The sequence below is a fragment of the Canis lupus genome, chromosome 6 (genome assembly GCF_048164855.1).
Source record: "Canis lupus baileyi chromosome 6, mCanLup2.hap1, whole genome shotgun sequence".
Lineage (NCBI taxonomy): Eukaryota > Metazoa > Chordata > Mammalia > Carnivora > Canidae > Canis > Canis lupus.
In genome coordinates this window covers 11,282,245-11,303,203 of record NC_132843.1, presented here as the reverse complement: position 1 = coordinate 11,303,203, position 20,959 = coordinate 11,282,245, and the positions used below count along the sequence as shown (strand labels likewise).

General features: G+C 44.5%; 1 protein-coding gene across 30 annotated transcripts in view; it reads right to left on the bottom strand.

The window, feature by feature from the left end:
• Positions 1–20,959, bottom strand: part of DLGAP1 (DLG associated protein 1) — an 874,662-nt gene that overhangs the window by 9,290 nt on the left and 844,413 nt on the right. For all 30 annotated transcript variants that reach the window (XM_072828886.1, XM_072828884.1, XM_072828893.1 and 27 more), the window contains one exon: positions 2,132–2,223. In XM_072828886.1, coding sequence (XP_072684987.1) covers positions 2,132–2,223 — 92 coding nt within the window. The remainder of the gene's footprint in view (positions 1–2,131; positions 2,224–20,959) is intronic.

Here is a 20,959-nt window from a genome sequence, read left to right as displayed (position 1 = left end):
TTTCCCATATCCATTTTCCTCAACTGTAAAGCTGTCATAAAAATAATGTCACTATCTGCTCCATAGGGTCGCTTTGAGGATCGAACCAGATCATACATCTATCAGCCCTCAGCACAGTGCCTGGCACACAGTGGGCTTTCCGTCTTCCCCTTCTGGGGCAGGATCTGAATCAGCCATCATCGGTGGCTCTCTGCCTAAAGTGTAGTTCTGCTTCCTACATCTAACATGCTGCCCACATTTCCAACTAAGTTCCTCTAGTGGTGAAGGCACGTGAACTCATCAAGAACTGGGAAATGTCAAGAGCTGGCTTTAACAAAGTTAACCTTTCCTAGAAATCCGCAAATTTTTCAAAACGTTTTGTCTGCAATGTCATCCTCAAAATCTGCACAGTGTTTGTGTTCTACTTCGTAATATATCTGCTTATCCTATAATTCTGTTAAAAAGTGTGCTGTGTTTGCCCTTTAGTGTGTATATATGGGTTTCCATATATTCTTTAGCCAGTTTGAGACATATAGCTTTATATGAACTTTTGTACATTTAAAGAGCAAAGAGTCATGTTAATTAAGACCTGTGACACATTAGCAAGTTCGCAAATCAGCAGGAATTCTGTTCGTGGGACACAATGAAGCTCCATAAAACATTTGTTGGATTCACTTATCAGTACATTTACTAATCTATATTATCTCATAATCTGGAATAGAATTTCTGAGAAGGAGGAAAAAGGGCCAGGTAATTTTTGCTGAGGGAAGGGAAGACAAACTGCAGATGTGGGGGGTGGGTGTGAGGAGGAGGAAAAGGATAGCTCCCAAAAGCGAAGTTTCAGAAAGAGAAGCCTGATGCAGAGGAGTGGAGAACACCAACTTTTGCATGCTTTCCACTTTCTCTTGATTGAACCCCATCTTGATAAATCAATCCCATTCAGTCTATATTTGTCCTTGTGAACAAGATGATGTGGTTAAAACTCTAAAATCATAGCCAATTAGATTGCAAATGATCATGTTTTTACTTCCCACAAGATAAACAAATTGCTTTTCATGTTCTTTGTTTTAGAGCAAGCCTGACCAACAATTGGCCAATAAACACTGTTCTTATGGAACAACATTTGCAGAGATCATAGCAGTTTTTTTAAAGAGGCATATGTGAGGAAGCTCTTGCCCTTGTATTTTGCAGCCAATTTAAAAAATGTTGACGCTAGTGATGTTTTTGTGTCTTCGTTTGTCTTTCTTTCTTTTTTTTTTTTTTTAAAGATTTTATTTATTTTTTTGAGAGAGAGAGAGTGAGAGCACGAGGGGGAAGAGCAGGCTCCCCACTGAGCAGAGAGCCTGGCGGGGCTTGATCTCAGGACCCTGGGATCACCGCCCAAGCCACAGGTGGATGCTCAACAGACTGAGCCACCCAGGCACCTTTGTTTTTCTTTATTCGGTTTCTGTATGTCCAAGAAAGATGAATTATTCATCCCTCTCAAGGAGATCGAATCTACCCTTTGCGATGCTGTCCACCTCTGGCCTTGAATTAAAACTGAACCCTGATGATGAAACAGGCACTGAGGGTATTTCAGAAGGAAAATCATTATCCAAAATGGTTTTCTGTAATACTATTTTTGAAATATCAGGCAGTTCCATATTTTGGTAAGAATTATGAAATCAGGGCTGCCACATGAATGCCAGGAGGATGGAAAATTTTCTGTTATAAAAAACAAAACAAAACAATGGGATGCCTCGGTGGCTCAGTGGTTGCGCATCTACCTTTGGCTGAGGTCTGGATCCCAGAGTCCCGGGATAGAGTCCCGCATCGGGCTCCCTGCTTCTCCCTCGGCCTATGTCTCTGCCTTTCTCTCCGTGTGTCTCAAGAATAAATAAAATATTAAAAAAAAAAAAACAAAAACAGAAAATGGGAGTTTTAATCTGATTGGATTTATCTTCTAAGATAATTTAAATATAAAACTGATATTTCTAATTTTAAGAAAAGCAGGAAACAGGATTCGTCAGAAAACTCGCTCTCTTACAGGTGAGAGAGTCCAATGGGCCTTCATGTGGCTCAAAATCAGTTTTGCTTCAGTTGGCACCAGTCTTGACAACCTGCTCTTCTCCTGACTAGCTGGGAAGTGGGAGCGACGGGGAATGTTACCTACCAGGTTTTCTTCACACAGTTCTCTGAACTGGTAGAATTTCTGGGCCATGAGAAGTTGGGCACTGCCCACTGCGGTGCGGATTTTCCCTAGAACTGAAAAAAGCAAACATACAAGAAGTTTACACATTAGGTCTCACTGCTGAGATTTAGTCTGGTAAAGCAAGGAGGAAGTTACGCTGTCATAATTAGGGAAAACAGCACACACGCAGCTCGTGAACACACCCCCACACTCCAGATGTCAGGGGCTTCCATCTGGTCAGTTTTGGTTACCTGTGGGTATTCAAGCCAGCTTGATACACTGTGAAACCTCACACCATTTAACAACCTGAGGCCATTTGTACTTGAAAAACCAACTTTCAGAAAGTGCAAAGTCATCAAAGTTAATAGGTTACAAAGAACCTTTTAGCCCTTGATGGACTAACATTATTGGTCTGGCTTCCAAATAAATACAAGTAAAAATGTATTTATAAAGTTATACTTCTAGGGCAGCCCAGGTGGCCCAGCAGTTTAGTGCCGCCTTCCGCCCAGGGTGTGATCCTGGGGACCCAGGTCGAATCCCACGTCGGGCTCCCTGTGTGGAGCCTGCTTCTCCCTCTGCCTGTGTCTCTGCCTCTGTTTGTGTGTGTGTGTGTGTGTGTGTGTGTGTATGCATGTTTCTCATGAATAAATAAATAAAATCTTTTTAAAAAATGAAGTTATACTTCTAAAACTACCACACACACACACACACACACACACACACACACTGCCCCGTGCTGGTCTACAGAACAGAGAGAGGCTCCTAGGTTGACGTGTAAAACCGACTTGGAAAAAAAACACATGCTCATCACACACATTTCTTAGGGATGACGACGAAGTGTTCCATCACAGCGCCGGCGCTTCCCGAGAGGAGGCACATCGGTCCCCCCAGGCCTTTTACTGCAGGGATGAATGTCCAGTGTTTATCAACACAGTCATGGATTTACAATCAGGGTCCGCTGGCTCGTTTTTTCTGATCCAAATCAGAACACAAGAAAGGCCATCCTACCCTGGATGGGGGAGCTCTGGGCACCCCACATCCTATAGCCACAGCCTTCGGTCCTTTTCCGAGCCCGGCCGCCGGGGCAGTCAGGAAAGTGCCACGGCCAGTTGAAAGATTTCCTAAGGAAGGAACATTTTCAGCCTGTTGCCTAGGGAACACCAGCACCGGTCCAGCTCTTCCACTCGACAGACCAATTTTATTGTTAATATAGGTTTAATTCCCTCTGCACTGGGCTGAAAATCTCCTTTGCAAGCTACTTCTTGTCTTCGGAGGTGTAGACCAAAGCGAGAGGTGTGCTGAGCCGGGGGAGCCCTGCTGAGCGGTACCCCCGTGCCCCCCGCTGCCCTCCACCCGCGCCCTCCTCCAGGCCGGCAAGGAGGGGAGAGGGCGCCCCATTTGCCTCTGCACAGAAAACCAGAGAGGGGGCCGCTCAGCAGGCCCTGGCCCCGGGCTGCAACCGCCGGGCATGCCCTGGTTGTCCTGTTGTGACTTTACAGAGCCTGAGGCCAAGCAGCGGGGCCCACGAGGTCTCCCTTTCTCGACCTCGGTCCCCACGAACTACGAGGAGAAAACAAAAGAATAAGAATCTTCGTTTGGGCTCAGGGGGTTCTAGCAATTTTCTTCCCTGCTTACAACTGTCAGACTACAAACAAACAAAGCCCAAAACTTCAAACCCCAAACACTGCCAGGCTAGGTAAGGTTGATGATGCACGTCACACCTCGACGTTACTCAGTATTTCAGCACACACACACACACACACACACACACCCAGGAGTCAGGGTGTTCACTTCACACACTCTGTCACCAGTCACAGCAAACTGGCTCCTCAGGGATCGCTGGAGGTCCCTGGACGGCCACCAGACAGCCATTCCTCAGGCCTAAGTGTCTGCTCTTAACGTCTTTTGGGATGGTTATCCTATAACCATCTTAACCCACGGATCCGGGGTGAGGCCCTCCTGCCTTTCTCACACCCCTGAAGCAGAAAGGAAAGAGCATATGGAGGAGACACGGGGCATCATCACATCATCGTAGCTAAGGGTTCAGGCTCTGAGGTGGCCGAGGGTTCTTGCTCCAACACTTACCAGCCCCTGCCCCCAACACTTAATCTCTGCGCTAACATGACCTATTTGTAGGGTGAAAGCAGTAATACCTGGGAAACGCTTAGGACAGTGTCCGATAGGGCAGCCCGGGTGGCTCAGTGGTTTAGCGCTGACTTCGGCCCAGGGCCTGATCCTGGAGACGCAGGATCGAGTCCCATGTCAGGCTCCGTGCATGGAGCCTGCTTCTCCCTCTGCCTCTCTCTGTCTCTCATGAATAAATACTTTTTTTTTTTTTTTTAAAAAGGACAGTGTCCAATATATAGCAAAGGACCAATAGGTGTTTGTTATTCCCAAGGGCCAGGACACTACTCTGCCTCTGTCCCACCTGTGGACCTCACGCTTGCTCTGCCCAGAAGAGAAGAGGAAAAAAACCAAAGTCTGGATCGGTCTCCAGACATCGTTGGTTGCCTGGGACAGGTATGTGCTTCGGATGACCTGTCCCAGATCTGAGACAGTTCTGAGGAGGCATTTCCTGTGAACATGTGGCTTTAGGCAGACTCCAAGGTCCCTAGAAACATCTCTGAATGATGCTGCTGATGGGTCAGATTGTGACACCAGCAAATCTCAGAATGAACCCTGGGAACTTAGAACTAGTACCAAGGGGTCTCCAATTTGCTGGCTGGGAAATTTGCATAACGCCTGTCACAGAATTCAAGCTATTCTGATATTTTTCAAAATTTTGAGTTAATGGTTCTCAATTACACCTAAATACCTGTGCTGTATAATAGATTACCATAATAAGAGTAGCTAAGTAAGGCAGTGATTCTCAAATGAGAAGAAAACACCGCTCCAATCTTTGAGGCAACACCCAACCCTATATGTAGGGGCTAACTCAGATGTCGTCTTCTTCTTCTTCTTCTTCTTTAAGATTTTATTTATTTATTCATGAGAGACATACAGACAGAGGTAGAGACATAGGCAGAGGGAGAAGCAGGTGTCCTGTGGGGAGCCTGATGTGGGATTCATCCCAGGACCCCAGGATCACAACCTGAGCCAAAAGCAGATGCTCAACCACTGAGCCACTCAGGCATCCCTACAGATGTCTTCTTGAAAGTAAAACAAAGGGTATCTTTCTTCATTCAGCATCATCTGGTGAGAGCTATAGATTTGGAGCAAAAATGGGACACCTGGATGGCTCAGCAGAAGGCTCAGAAGCACCTGCCTTCAGCCCAGGGCGTGATCCTGGAGACCCAGAATGGAGTCCCGCATGGGGCTCCCTGCGTGGAGCCTGCTTCTCCCTCTGCCTGTGTCTCTGCCTCTCTCTCTCTCTCTCTCTTTCTCTGTGTCTCTCATGAATAAATAAATAAAATCTTTTTAAAAAATAAAATAAAATAAAAGATTTGGAGCAAAAATAACTGGGGTGGAGTTGTGACCCTTCTGATATCCATGTTTTTGTCATCATGTTCCTTGAGTGGAAATTCCCTACTGGCTCTGGGGTTGTGTGCATTTCCAGTGTCTGAGTGATAATCTTTCCTGGGCCCAGGGAGGGAAGATGCTCATGTGGGCCTTCAGTGAAACCATGCAACAGGAGGGCTTGGGGCAAGCAGACAAGAACTCCTACTTCTTTGCCCTCTACACTTTTGTATCTAGAGAACTAAAAACTCACTTTAATTTTTTTGGAGCTTTATTTATTTGGGAGAGAAAGAACATGCACATACATGTATATGGTGGGGGAGAGGGAGAGAGAGAGAGGGAGAGAATCTGAAGCAGACTCCACACTGAGTGAGGAGCCTGATGCAGGGCTTGACCTCACGACCCTGAGATCATGACCTGAGCTGAAATAAAAAGTTGGATACTTAGCTGACTGAGCCAGCCAGGCAGGCCTAAAATCTCACTTTAATTTTTAAGAAAAAAAAAAAAAAAAAAAAGCTCCGATGGACTTTGTTCTGCTTTTCCATTAGACATATACTTGGTGTGTGAGATAACTCTCTCTTCTCCTGAAGGTAAATTTCCTATTTGTTATGTAAGCCTTGAGGAAGAAAAAAAAGCGAATGAAGAGGATGTACTCCTGCAGTGGCATTTAGTTGGTTTCCTTCACATTCTGGCCCATAGACCTTTTCCAGATTGTTCAACTCAAATATACTCAACCGTTCGTACCACCCATCACTGCATCTTCTGGAATCATGCTTCTCTGCTGTATTTCCTCAGACATGCTATTTAGTGCCAAGATTTATACTGTCTATTTATGTAATATTTAATCATATTATAGGCCTTGTTCTGCTGTGCCACTCTTTTTATGTAGGTAGTCTGGTCTCCCTAGGTGTCTTATAAAACCCTGACAGTTTGTTTTTAAGATTCCTTTCTTCCTTTCCTTTCCTTTCCTCCCCAGTTGTTAGTCTATTCCTCCATGGAAGAACAAAATAACAACCCCAAACACTGGTGAACTAAATTCCTCCTATTTTAGAGGTGCCCAAATCCCCCACTTATAATTCTGGACTCTTCTCATCCTGCAGTAGATGGTTAAGGGTGATCATGAGAGAGAGCACAGGCTGGGCTTTAGTTCAGCACAAAAAGCCAGGAAGATCTTTCGGAAGGTCATCACTGTTTGGTTTCTGCAAAGATCTGGCTATCCATATTTTTAAAAAAGATTTTATTTATTTGTTGGAGAAAGAGAGAGACCGAGAGAGCATGAACCCGGGGCTGGGCAGAATGAGACAGAGAAGCAGACTCCTCGCTGAGCAGGAAGCTTGGGACTTGGGATCATGACCTGAGCTGAAGGCGGACGCTTAACCCACTGAGTCACCCAGGCACCCCTCTGCCTATTTGTATTATTACCTTGTATTTCAAAGCACTTTCACATGCACATCTAATCAGATCCCCTCAGGACCCTGTGAGACAGAGCAGATATCATCATTTCATTTGAGAAAATTGTGCTTCAACTAAGAAGTGCCTTCCCTGGGGCCCTGTCTTCTCTCCACTCCCTCATTAGTTGTCTTCTTTTCTCTCAACTCCTACTGAAAACTGGGTCTGAATCTACTTAACATTAAGCCAACTGAGGGTGATTTCTTTCCTTAATCAACACTGTTCAGCCAGTGCCCCTGGACAGAAGGGGGGGCGGCCAGAGCAAGCTGATGGAAGAATGTGAGGGAGTTCAGCAAACTCCATCTCTGTTCCACAATCAGATGCGAGAGCAAAGCACATGTACACGAAGTAATTGTTGCACAGAGGAATTTCAGGAGTGAAAAGAATGTAGGAACCAGGGATCACTTGAAAGAGATGCTAGTGGGTGTAAGTTTTAAGTCTGGGCTTTCCTTTTAAAGGTTCCACATCATAATAGAAGCTGAGAAAGACTATTTTGGGGTGTGAGATGGGTCTCTTCTGAAAACTCTGGTTTTAAATCTGGCTACAGGCAGATAAAACCCCAGACACAGAAAGAAGAGCATACCTCCTCCTTCCCACTGACCCCTGTGGGGATGACTTTTATTTTGGGACCGGGGAGGTGGTTATAAAAGACTTAAGAGTGAAGAAAAGGGCAATCTCCTTTAATCCTGCAAGTGGATCCATGGCAAAGACGCAAGTATGCGGTGGTAGCAGCATAAAACAAGAAGTGCTTGATCCTGAAAGTCTTGTGAGCAGGGAAGACATGGTGAGGAACAGTCAACCGCATAAAAAAAAAAAAAGGAAGTCCTTAAGCATAATTAACATATGCAGCCTTTAATATTCCAAGAAGAATTAAGTCTCTCGAACTGAAAAGGCAGAAGCAGTGGTTTTTCTTACTGCTTCTGATTCTTTTTTTTTTTTTTTTTTTAATATTTTACTTACTTATTCATGAGAGACACAGAAAGAGAGACAGAGACATAGGCAGAGGGAGAAGCAGGCTCCCTGTAGGGATCCTGATGCGGGACTCGATCCTAGGACCCCGAGATATGACCTGAGCCAAAGGCAGACACTCAACCACTGAGCCACCAGGATCCCCACTGTTTCTGATTTTTATCTAGTAGGCCCAACTCCACAATCACCGGGCCCCCACATTAGGCGTCAGAAACAGGGAAGAATAGGCATATTTCTTGTATCTTCAATAGCATGTCCCCGAAACCTGGATGCTAAAGATCAACACCAGTGGTGAGGCTCACCACTTCCTGCCCAGTGGACATGCGGGGGGCGGTGGGGTGGACGTTCCCCACGCCCTGCACCTACACAGTGATTCACCTAGTACACTCCCTTCCCAGTCTCACTTTCCTTCTCTGTGTAGCATACTGGAAAGAGCATGGGGTGGAAGTCAGGAATGCCACTTACCAGAGGCTGGTCTTGGGAGAGTTTAGTGTACTCTCAGACCTGGTTTTCTTTATCTGTCAAATAATCATAATACTATCTTCATAGGATTGCGATTATTTAATGAAATGATATACAAAAATTGTTAGACTGTAGCAGAAATTGTAACTCCTCTATTCTATTGACATTCTTTAGTTCTTGGGCATTTACCTGGGAAACTAAAAGGTGGCATGAGCCAAAACAGGGGATTATTTCTGCTGCTAATCTTCATACTCCAACCTCTCTCCCCAGTAGTGTGGACTGATTGAATGTCCTTTTTTTTTTTTTTTTTTTTTTTTGTGGCTTTCACCCAGGCAGATTTAGGCAAGTGTCAATAACTTCTTTGGTCTGTGTGTATAAGGCATCCATAGCAATTATTCAGGGGCCCAGATCTTCCGGCATAGACTGGCATGGCTCCCCCACCTATCAGAGCTAGAATAATGGCCAACTGGTTGCTGGGTGATGGAGATACACAGAGAAGACAGACTCTAACCAGTGCTGAAGCTTATCCAGCTGGAGCCTTGTGCAAAAAGCAAGCTCACTGCAAAATGAAGGGCCGGAATCCTCCTCATGAGAAGCAGCTGTACTGCAAAACACACAACAAGGTCCATCATCAAGGGCAGAGCATGCTGGGAAAATCTTGCTAGCCTGGAGATCTACGTTCCCACCTTGTGTTCCAAACAGTGTTTAGTCATGTGGGTCAGTGCCACTATGAACCCATCATCTTCAAACTCAGCTGGTTTTTCATTGCTGTTCATTTGTCCTTTGAGATGATCTTTGTTACTGCCCTCTCTGACCCTCCCTCCCTTTCTGACTCTTACTTGCAACTCAACCCTGCTTCCTCATCTTCAGCAATAACCTTGCCTCCTATGAGAAGAAGAAAGCAGAATCAGGCAGGAATATTCTCATTGTTTGGCCTCTCCTAATACTTGTCTAGTCCCCTTAACCTCTAAAGGGTGTGGGGGTTCTCCATGATGGGTGAGCAGCCGACCTTTCTGGTTACTTAGATAACAGCAAAGATGCCAGGTGCCAGAAGAGAATTACTTACATTCATTCTTTTTTTTTTTTTAAGGAGTCATAGTTTAAGGGACACCTGGGGGGACGCATGGGTGGCTCAGTGGTTGGGCGTTTGCCTTTGGCTCAGGGCCTGATCCCAGGGTCACCAGATCGAGTCCCACATTGGGCTCCCCCCAGGGAGTCTGCTTCTCCCTCTGCCTATGTCCCTGCCTCTTTCTCTGTGTTTCTCATGAATAAATAAATAAAATCTTTAAAAATAAAATTAAAAAAATTTAAAAATATGGAACACCTGGGTGGCTCAGTGTTTGAGGGTCTGCCTTTGGCTCAGGTTGTGATCCCAGGGTCCTGGGATAGAGTCTCCCTCTGCCTATGTCCCTGCCTCTCTGTCTGTGTCTCTCATGAATAAATAAATTAAAAATCTTTAAAAAAAAAAAAAGAAAGAAATCACCCTTTAATATTTTGGTGACTACTTTTCCTGAAAACAGACACCTACACATCCATACATCAAATCCCATTGTGTATGTGGGACCATGCATACATACTCTTGCATAAACTGCATTTTTTAACGCAGCTTAACATTACAAATATATTTCCATATCAATAAATACATTTCTGCAATTATATTTCTACACTATAATTTTAATAGCTACATACTAGTTCATGATATAGGGTTTATGTGTTTTATATTGAAAATAACTTCTGTTTCTAATGTCACCTCTAAAGACTTTTTCTTTTCTTTTTGGAGATTTTTAATTTATTTATTCGTGAGAGATACAGAGAGAGAGGCAGAGACACAGGCAGAGGGAGAAGCAGGCTCCATGCAGGGAGCCCGATGTGGGACTCCATCCTGGGACCCCAGGATCACGCCCTGAGCTGAAGGCAGAGGCTCAATGTCTGAGCCACCCAGGGGTTCCTTAAAGACTTTTTTACATTCACTCTTCTCGTATACCTGAGTCCTCGGCCTTATTCCCTTCTAGCTGCTCTGAGAATATACTACATAAATCTGTCCCCATCTCTACAATCTCTGTTTCCTGTGCTAGAACACTACCGGGGATGCCTGTGAGCATCCATCCTCCCATCACTCTCATTCTAAGCGGTGATAGTCATGGGGGATCCTCCCCCATCTCATGATCCCCTCCAGCCTAGTTTATATTTAAAATTCCTCTTCTTCCTTGTCCTGGTCTGCACTGAGTCTTCCCAAGATTCAAAGGTTGAAGTCCTAACCCCCAATACCTTAGAATATGCCTGTATTTGGAGACAGGGCCTTTGATTCAGTAATTAAATTAAAAAGAGGTCATCAGGGTGGGTCCTCACGCAATGTAACTGGTGTCCTTATAAGAGGAGATCAGAACACAGACCCACAGAGGGAAAACCAGTTGCAAGCCAAGGGGCCTCAGAAGAAACCAGCACCTTGATTTCAGACTTCCAGTCTCCCAAACTGAAAACGTCATCTCTGTTCAGGCCAGCAGTGTGTGGGACTTTGTGATGGTAGCCCTGGTGGACTAACACCTTCCTGCGAATGCTCTGGAAAGGACGGACTGCCTCTGCTCCTCTACTTCCTCAGCCACCATTTGTCTCCCTACTCTGCTGCCTGGCCTCTCTTCACCCCCCTTACCCCCCACCCCCACCCCATAGCTCTGCATTTGGCACAAAGGCTCCCACACACAGTCTCTGGCTCTGACACTGCATTCTTTCTTCCTTAGGGCTCTCTCCTGTCACCTCATAAATGCTGAACACAAAATTCAGTCCCAAGCCCACTTTCCTTACTCTGCTTGCACCAGTTCATCACTCTCCTCGTTTCAGCTATTTTGGAAATTTGTTTGTTTCCCAGATGTGTAACTCCAGCGTCTAACAAGCCCTCAAGCTGCAGGGCTGCATAGCTGAGCATCCACCCGACACCTCTTGTCTCCCCAGATCCGTATTTCCCTCAGGACTCCCTAGCTGATTACTACTAGGGTGACCAGGCTTCGTCACCCCATCCACCCTGTGACTGTTCTCCCTCCCTTGCAAATCTTGGAGGTTTGGTTTTATTTAGTAGGAGAACTAGAGTGTCTTTTTATCGCATTTAATTTCCATGCTTAAGACTTTCCCATGGCTCCATCTCATCCCTGGGGTAAGTGGGGAACTCTCTTCAATGGCTTGTAGGCAAGACCCACCTGTTCAGCTTTACCTCTGCACCCTCCACGGTGCTCTGGGTCCCCAGCTGCCCACATCTAAAAGCTGTTCTCTTCTCAGTGCCTTTGCTCGGCTAGACACCAAGCTGGGGATGCCCCCTGCCTTGGTTCCTTCACTAACTCATCATCCTGCACTTAGGTATACCTCCTCCAGAAAACTCTACCTCCTTTCCCCTCTCCCTCCCTGTTACTCCTTAAGTTGCATAGAACTCTCTGCCCTTCCCACATTCTTTCCAACATGATCTATTTATATGTCTGACTTTCTAACCAAACCTCAAATCCTTCAATGGCACAGACTGTGCCCGTGTAATTCCTGGTGTCCTGGTGTTTTTCTGAACCAGAAAAATAAATTAGCTACAACTTTCCAGGACTCCCACATTCTGATTCTTTAAGGTTTTAGCATGTCTAGCGTCACTTTTTAAGTTAGAGTTCTGACTAATTAATTAGCTAATACAGTCTCAGTTGGGCTATGATTCCTTTTGGGTTTCTGTTTCTAGAACTATTTGGGCAGAGTTAGGCTACTTCTTGTTACTCATCTGGCTCCCCCCAATCCCAGTTGTAGACTTTAAGGGTGAAGAGGGAAAAGGAAAAAAAAGAAGAGGGAAAAGGAATTTTTAAAAAGTAGATCTACCCACTTTCTTTAAATTCATGTGGATTTGCCACACCAAATCTGTGTGATTTCAAGTTGGGATTATTCATGTAGAGGCATTCTTATTTACAAGTGTGTCCTCGTGGAAAAAATTTCTCCAACCAACTGCCCAGCTGCTCCTCAAACACATTTGTGATCCAGACCTACTGTCAACTAAGGGTCTCCATAGAAAACATGGATGTTTCATTCCTGGCTGATGGTGGTTGCTCTGCATTTTACAAGAGTGCATTTTTTTTTTTTTTTGATCCAAAAGTCAGTGGTTAATGAATACAGAATAGAATTCTCAAGTAGAATTTATACCATAGGGGACACCTGGGTGGCTCAATGGTTGAGCATCTTCCTTCAGCCCAGGGCACGATCCTGGAGACCCAGGATCTAATCCCACATCGGGCTCCCTGCATGGAGCCTGCTTCTCCCTCTCTGCCTATGTCTCTGCCTCTCTCTGTGTGTCTCTTGTAAATAAATAAATAAATAAAATCTTAAAAAAAAAAAAGAAATTATGCCATAGGCTAAAAGCTTCCGTAGTGTTAAGACGCGGTGGGGGCAGGGGGGTAGGGTGGGGTCAGGAGGTATTTCTTTGTAAAGAGCAAGTTTTCAAAAGCTCAACTAATTTAATTTTTTCTCTCAGTCCATACTCCAGGAGTCTTACTCATAAAAGATGGTTATGTTTCAATCCATATTTCAATTTATATGAGCTATGAAATAAGAACATCATTTCTTGAGCTTTTGAAAGCCCAGTGAAACGAAATTAGTTGACATTTCCCTTGGGACACCCGGGTGGCTCAGCAAATGAGCATCTGCCTTCGGCTCAGGGCGTGATCCAGGGGTCCCGGGATCGAGTCCCACATCGGGCTCCCCACAGGAAGCCTGCTTCTCCCTCTGCCTGTGTCTCTGCCTCTCTCTGTGTCTCTCTCATGATTAAATAAATAAAATCTTTAAAAACAAAACAAAACAAAGATCCCTTGTCAATACAGAAGAAAAGAACTAAATCCTCTGTTGAAGTCTATTGCAAATATATTCCCCATAAATAGTTACTGTTGGAGAAAACCAGCAGAGTTCTTACCCGGGAGCTTGCCCCAGTGCCTCTCTGCGATCTCTGCCTCCCTGCAGTCCAGAGGTAGTTTGGAAACTGAGACACCACCGCCTGCGGCCTCCGCACCGGGAGATCCTCTGCAGGCCTGGCCTTCACTTTGCCACACACTCCACCTCTCCATGCCCGCACCCTCCTCAGCCTCAGCCTCCAGACTACTCCCAACGGAACACGCCCACAAAAGGATGCTCTGTGATGGCCTTCTGGCATCCAGACCTTTTTCTTTGTGCCCTGTGCTGTGCAGAGCAAAGTAAACTGAGCCTTCCAGAAGGTTAAGCATAAGACACATCACACATGCACGATTTCCTTGTCATTACCGCCACTTCCTCTGTGGTCACTAATTTCAGGTTGGCGAGACCTTAAAAGAAAGACTGCAGTGTGTGTGTAGGGGTGGTGGTGGTGTGTGTGGGAGCGTGTGCGCGCGCGACGGCTGGAGGAGGGAGGGAATTTTTGAAGATGACTTCAAAAGTAAGATGAGGGGGATCCCTGGGTGGCTCAGCGGTTTAGTGCCTGCCTTCAGACCAGGGTGTGATCCTGGAGAACCGGGATCGAGTCCCATATCAGGCTTCTTGCATGGAGCCTGCTTCTCCCTGTGCCTGTGTCTCTGCCTGTGTGTGTGTGTGTGTGATGAATAAATAAATAAAATGTTTTTTTAAAAATTTTTTTTAAAAAGTAAGATGAGAATAAACAGAAAAGAGCCAGGATGCACCCACCTCACCCTGCTTCAAAACACACGAGGCTTGAGGCAGAGGACCTGCAGAAATCAGAGGCCGCGCTCCTTTGCTTGCCACCCACAGGCTGCAGGGCCACGCCACGGGCAACCCGGGCCACAGGAGCCCGGTGATCGCACCGATCGGCGCTCCCAGGGATGACCGTGCGCAGCTTCTGTAACTCAACCTGAAACCAGGTGAACCCCACTGCAGGTTTCATCACCAGCCCCACGTTCGCTGCCAAGGCTCACAAGCCTTCTGGGGGACCCAAGGCCAAGTTTCACTAACTTGGATGCTATTACCAGGCAAAATTAAAGCGGAATTAATCGGCCTCCTGCACACGCTCTAGGTTTATCAGTTCATTTCAGATAAAGCCTGAAAATTCCGCATGTAAGTTGTCCACAATTCAGGAGGCAAAGATAGATTTCTGAGGACAATCAGCCAGTATTTCGCCCTGGGGCCACTGAAACCTGAGCCTCTGTTTTTCGCCGCATTGCTAGACTGCATTCCTAGTTAGGAGCATTTGGTTCCATCTGGCCATTTCATTCCCGGTCAGATAATACCAGACGTATCTATGTAACATACAAGCCACTGTCAAATAGCACTGAGCCATCTCCCCGAGACAGCTGGTTCACACAAGGGCTTCATTGTCTGAGAAAAGCTTGTATCATTTTACTTCAAGTGCTGGGGGAACAAGCATTCTATCAGCTGCCAGGCCTCGGAGGAAACCTCACTCGCTGCAGATTTTTATTATTTGGTCACCAAGCCAAAACTCTACCATTGACTCCTGGGGATGAACATTTAAAACAAGAACTGAAGTCTCTGCTCTGCTTTTATTTTTATCGGGGAACATAATAGCTCCATGCACCCAAAGAATTTACAGTTACACTTTGCAAAGATAATACCACGTTACCAGGCGACCACAAATGCCTGTTCTCATTCTGCCCTTTGTTGCACACATTTCACAGCTTCAGGTAAACCAGGAAAGGGTTTTTCCAGTTCTGGAATGTCCAAAACTACGTCCCTAGGAAGCAGCTGTCAGAATCTGGATAGTGGCATCGTAAAATAATTGATAACTGAATAATTATATAAAATCGATGGCTCCTTTCTTTTTTAATGCTCTAATCAGGAAAGATGACTGCAACTGCCCAACACCCTATATCTGGATCTCATGCTCCCACTGAGCGAATAGGTTCTGTTCCTAACTTCTTTTTCATCCCCCATGAACATAGCGCATTTTAAATTCAGGAAGATATTGAATGAAATACCTCACATTCTTTTTTTTTTTTTTTTATGTTTTAGATTTTATTTATTTACTTGAGAGAGAGACTGCACACAGAGGGAGAGGGAGAAGCAAACTCCCCCACTGAGCAGGGAGCCCAACCCATGAGATCATGACCTAAGCCGAAGGCATATGCTCAACCAACTGAGCCACCCAGGTCCCCAATACCTTACATTCTTATAAGCGTGATGAATAACTATGAGCATGATGATAGAGTGCTTCTTCCACTCCTTTCAGCTGCTGAAGACTTTTTTTGGAGGGAGGCAGGATTTTTTTGTGTGGTAAAATATACATCAGATCTACATTTCAACCATGTTTAAGTATACAGTTCAGAGGCTTTAGGTGCACTTCAGAGGCATTTTAGGTACATTTTTTAATATTTAAGAATTGGGATGATTCCGGTGCCCTACAAAATAAACTAAGCAAGTATGGTAAGGATCTTCCTTTCTCTCACCCTAAACTACTTCCCCTTCCATGATGATTTTGAAGATACATCTCATAGGAGAGACCTGTCAAGGAGCCACCTACAACATATACCTTGAATGGACCTACTTGTAGGGGACCCAAAAACACATAAGGTGGCTTGGCCAAGAGATAGATATATCCAGGCTTGACCCATATGTCAAAGCTATTTTTCTGGATGTACACAAATTTTTTTTGAAGCTGGTAACTCAGACATTGGCTGTGCCTACCAGACAGGACTGGCCTCTGGCCTCTCTTCCTCTTTTTCTTTTTCTTTTCTTCTTTTTTTTTTTTTTAATAAAAAAAGAAAAGGCTAAATTAGAGAATGAGTAAAACAAAGGCCCTCTACGGCTCCAGGCACAGTTATCAGAACAGAATTGTGGTTGCCAAGGAGCCAGAGACAGATACATATGGAGAGCTTTAGAGGACAGCACCAAGCGACACATGACACACGGAGTATTATTATCTTGTCAAATGTTATTCATGTTGTATCTGTCCTATCAGACACTTCTGTGTTCTGTGACCTTGGACAAGATCCTGCCAGAGAGCTGTTCTGAGGGCAAATAAAACACCTGTCAAACCCTCCGGCCCACTGCCAGGGGTATTGTAAGGACAAGACGAATATTCTCTCTTGTGCGTCTATTTTCCCTTCCTCCTGGGGAGGGTGGCCACAGCTCTCTGGTCAGACCCTCACGGATTGGAGTTTGCCTCATTGGAAATTGGCAACTCTTTGACCTGTGAAATTTGGCATGGGAAGTTACCTCTGCACGATTTAGAATTCTGGGATGCTGGTAGATCGAGGCTCTTGGGTGTGAAGGATAAAGCTTTCAAGTGCTTGTCAAATGGAATCGTGTCCAAGAGCTGGACGGGGCATAGAGGGTTCATCTAGATTATTCAGCTGACCAACACAGAAGTCCTTTCTACCATTGCTGTGGCAGGTGCTCATCTCTCTCTGCCAGATTCTTGCTCTCATGATCAGAAGAGCTCATCACCTCACCAGGGAAGCCCCTTTCCCATTTCTGGCAACAACAACTGTTAGTTACTCATAGAGTATTCTATAGTATTCTGGGAAACATTTTTGCAAGGTAAAATACTTTTGTAAAACAGAATTTCCAAAATATTTCCAGGACTCAAATACATATTAATTGATCCCCTACTATGTACCAGGAACCATCAGAGGGGCGGTGGCTGTACAGATGAGTGAAATAAGAATAATTTCTGTCCTCAGAGAGCTCACTTTACCGTGGAGGAGAGATACGTAGACGAGTATAAAATACTGTTGGAAATTGCTGATAGACAAATGTACAGGCTATTATGGAATCACCAGGGAGACACACCCAATTGAGCCTGAGGGGAAGCATTCCACAAACTTCCAGAAGGTGAGGCCCAAGCTGAGACTTGAAGGAAGTCTAGGCAAGATGGGCTTATATGAATGGATGCTACTAATTTGAATCAGCTCTGTACATTCAAAAAAGCATAAAGGGCATTTACATCTAAAATTTGTGTTAAATAAATAAATAAATAAATAAATAAATAAATAAATAAATAAATAAAATTTGTGTCAGCTGTTTGACCTAAAGTTATAAAATTATAGGGAAGCCTGGGTGGCTCAGGGGTTGAGCATCTGCCTTTGGCTCAAGGTGTGATCCTGGAGTCTTGGGATCGAGTCCCACATGGGGCTCCCTGCATGGAGCCTGCCTTACCCTCTGCCTATGTCTCTGCCTCTGTCTGTGTGTCTCTCATGAATAAATGAATAAAAATTTTCAAAAAATAAAAAAATTTAAAGTTATAAAATTATATTCGAAAAAATTAATAATTTGGACTTTTCACTACAGACCATTGGCTTTATTTATTTTATTTTATTTTTTTATTTTTTAAGACCATTGGCTTTAAAACTGTATTCTAGAAACCCTAGAATCTTTTGGCTGTTAGGGGAGGGGCAGAGGTGTTGCTAGGGATCTTGGCATTAGAGGCTATGTTTCTTTCTTTCTTTTTTTTTTTTAAGATTTTATTTATTTATTCATGGAAAACAGAGAGAGAGGCAGAGACACAGGCAGAGAGAGAAGCAGGCTCCCCAGGAAGCCCAACGTGGGACTCGATCTCAGGACCCCAGGATCATGATCTGAGTCAAAGGCAGACGCTCAACCACTGAGATACCCAGACGCCCCTAAAATATGTTTCAAACTACAAAGGAAGACCAATGGTCCAGTGAAGCAGGTTTTGTTGCACACTTGCCACCTAAGACTGATTTATTCAGTTTAGTGCTTTTAAAGCAAAGTATCAAAAAATACTCCCACCCCTGGTAATCTTTGTCTGTTCTGCAACCACAACCACTGCACCTCCCTCCAGGCAGCAACCTTGTAAAATAAAGTGGTAGATCTGAGAAAATTTATCACTACTCTGAAGAAAATGTCCACAAAGGTGTATAGCTTATTAATGGTGGGAACTTCATGTACAAAGATAGCAATTATTATTCTTTAGAACCCCAACCCTTGTTATTGCAAAATACCTTCATATGGAATAGATTTGTTAAGTCCTATGTATAAGTTAATATTTTAAGTAACGTGAAGTAAAATTCTATAACAGTAAATGAATGGGTTGCTCTTTCGTGTTCATTACCTTGGGACTTTTCCAATAGTGTATGCTTCTAAATACAAAAATACTTCCCTTTTATCCCAAACACAAGATAAGAACTTGGTTTTCTTTTTTAAAATTTATTATTATTTATTTATTTATTTATTAATGTATTTATTTATGGAGAACTCAGTTTTCTGAGAAGACTTTCGCCTTTCAAATACATGTGTTTGTATCAAAACATGTTAACTTGTTTTCATACCTCCTTTAGTGTCACAGATTTTCCTAAATCTTGATACAATGACTGTCCTATGCATCATTATAAAGCTGGGTTGAGAGAAGGAGATCTACTCTTAGATGGAAAAACAAAACCAGAAACAAAAAAACAACAAAAATCCAGATCAAAAGACAACAGATGAGCAGCTTTCCTAGGTCCTATTTGAAGTCAACCAGAAATTAGAATGAGCCCCACGTTAATGAGTTGAATGCACTGAAATCTGAAAGGTAGCTTGTTCTGTTGAGCAGTGCACCAGAGGCTGTCGCTCCTTAGACACCAGGATTTTTCCTAGGAAGCATCCAAGGAACTTCGGTTATACCCACAAGGGAAAAGGAGAATAAGATGTAAGTGCTAAGACTGTTTGCTGAAAACTACACCATCCATTGCTGTTAGGCAGTGCCTCCTTCACCTATCAGGCCAAAAGCTAAATCTGCTTGTGAATCAACACTCAGGTGAGCCTGCCATGGCAGCAACTGTTAGGGGCAAATGTCAAGGAGATTTACTTTCCCACTGCTAAGTTGTTTGTATTATAATACAAAAGAACAAAAAGCATGTTATAGAAACCTACTTATGGATTCTCTGCCCTGCCCCTAAAGGCGACAGGTAAGCTACTCAGCCAGTTGATAAGGTTCAGGCAGGAGGAATGAGTGCAGAGAAGAGCTGAGAACAAGACACAGCAAGGAAATCCCACAGTCTGCTAATTGATATTTTTCCAGACTCGGTTTTCATAAAAAATGCTTCTTTTATGGAAAACTCACAGCCCCTTGACACAATTAGTTTGGTTCATTTAATCTATTTAACATGATTTAACATAGTCTCAAGGCCTAATCATTAAGAAATTATTGATACTGTTATTACAGAAGATAATATATGATGATTATGTAAAAAAGAATCCTTATCAGTGGACACAGAGTAAAGTGCTATGATGCCTCAGACTTTAAGATAATCTGGCAAAAATGATAAGTGGGGGGAAGATAAGAAAAGGAAGGAGACTGGCCAGGTCATGCTGGGTGATGGGTACATTGTACTAAACTCTCTACTTTTGTGCATGTTTTAAATCTTTTATGAGAAAAAGTTAAATCACTTAAAAAATAGGTAGGCCTAAAAAAGCCCTACCTCGGGGATCCCTGGGTGGCTCAGCGGTTTGGCACCTGCCTTTGGCCCAGGGCGCGATCCTGGAGCCCCGGGATCGAGTCCTGCGTCGGGCTCCCTGCATGGAGCCTGCTTCTCCCTCTGCCTGTGTCTCTGCTTCTCTCTGTGTGTGTGTCTATCATAAATAAATAAGTAAATAAATAAATAAATCTAAAAAAAAAAAAAAAAAAAGCCCTACCTCTAGATGCCTAAATTTCTTCGATTCGAAAATACCACCAGTTGGAAGATTCACATTCATTCCATAATAGTTTTTCAGAGGAAAATAAACACACAGCATTCAAATACACACTGATTATAAACTGTATCTCAGTTTCAGAATTCTTGAAAATGTGGAAACCATGCCTCAGAATCGAGGTAACCTGGTCATTTTCTTGTCAATTATTTCCTTTTTTTTTTTTAAGTACGCTCTATGCCCAACGTAGGGCTTGAGCTCACAACCCTGAGATCAGGAGTCCCACCCTCTACCGACTGCAGCCAGCGGCCGGCCCGCCTGCCCGTCAGCTGCCCCTTGTCAGTTGTTAGCAGGAATTACTGCTGCGTTAAAAAGGCGAGTTTGGGGATCCCTGGGTGGCGCAGTGGTTTGGCGCCTGCCTTTGGCCCAGGGCGCGATCCTGGAGACCCGGGATCGAATCCCACGTCGGGCTCCCGGTGCATGGAGCCTGCTTCTCCCTCTCCCTCTGCCTCTCTCTGTCTCTGTGTGTGTGACTATCATAAATAAATAAAAATTAAAAAAAGAAAAGAGGCAAGTTTGACAACAACGGTGCACGAGGCCTCCGTCACTTATTTTCTTTACTCCTATTTTATCACTTATTTGGACCCTTATTTTAAGTCGAAATTTGAGATAGTTGATTTGGAGGCTGCAGCTTTGCCCCCGCAACACCCGGAAGGTGAGTGCGCGCTAACGGGGTCCAGGAGCGCGAGCGAGCCGGGCGCCTGCACGGCGGCCTCGGCCCCACACGGCAGGTCAAGGGCGGCAGCAAAGCCGCGAGAGCGCACACGGCCAGGCCCGTGCTGGGCGGCCTCGGCCTCGGTCAGCATCGCTCAGCTCCCGGAGAGTCGGCACCACTTC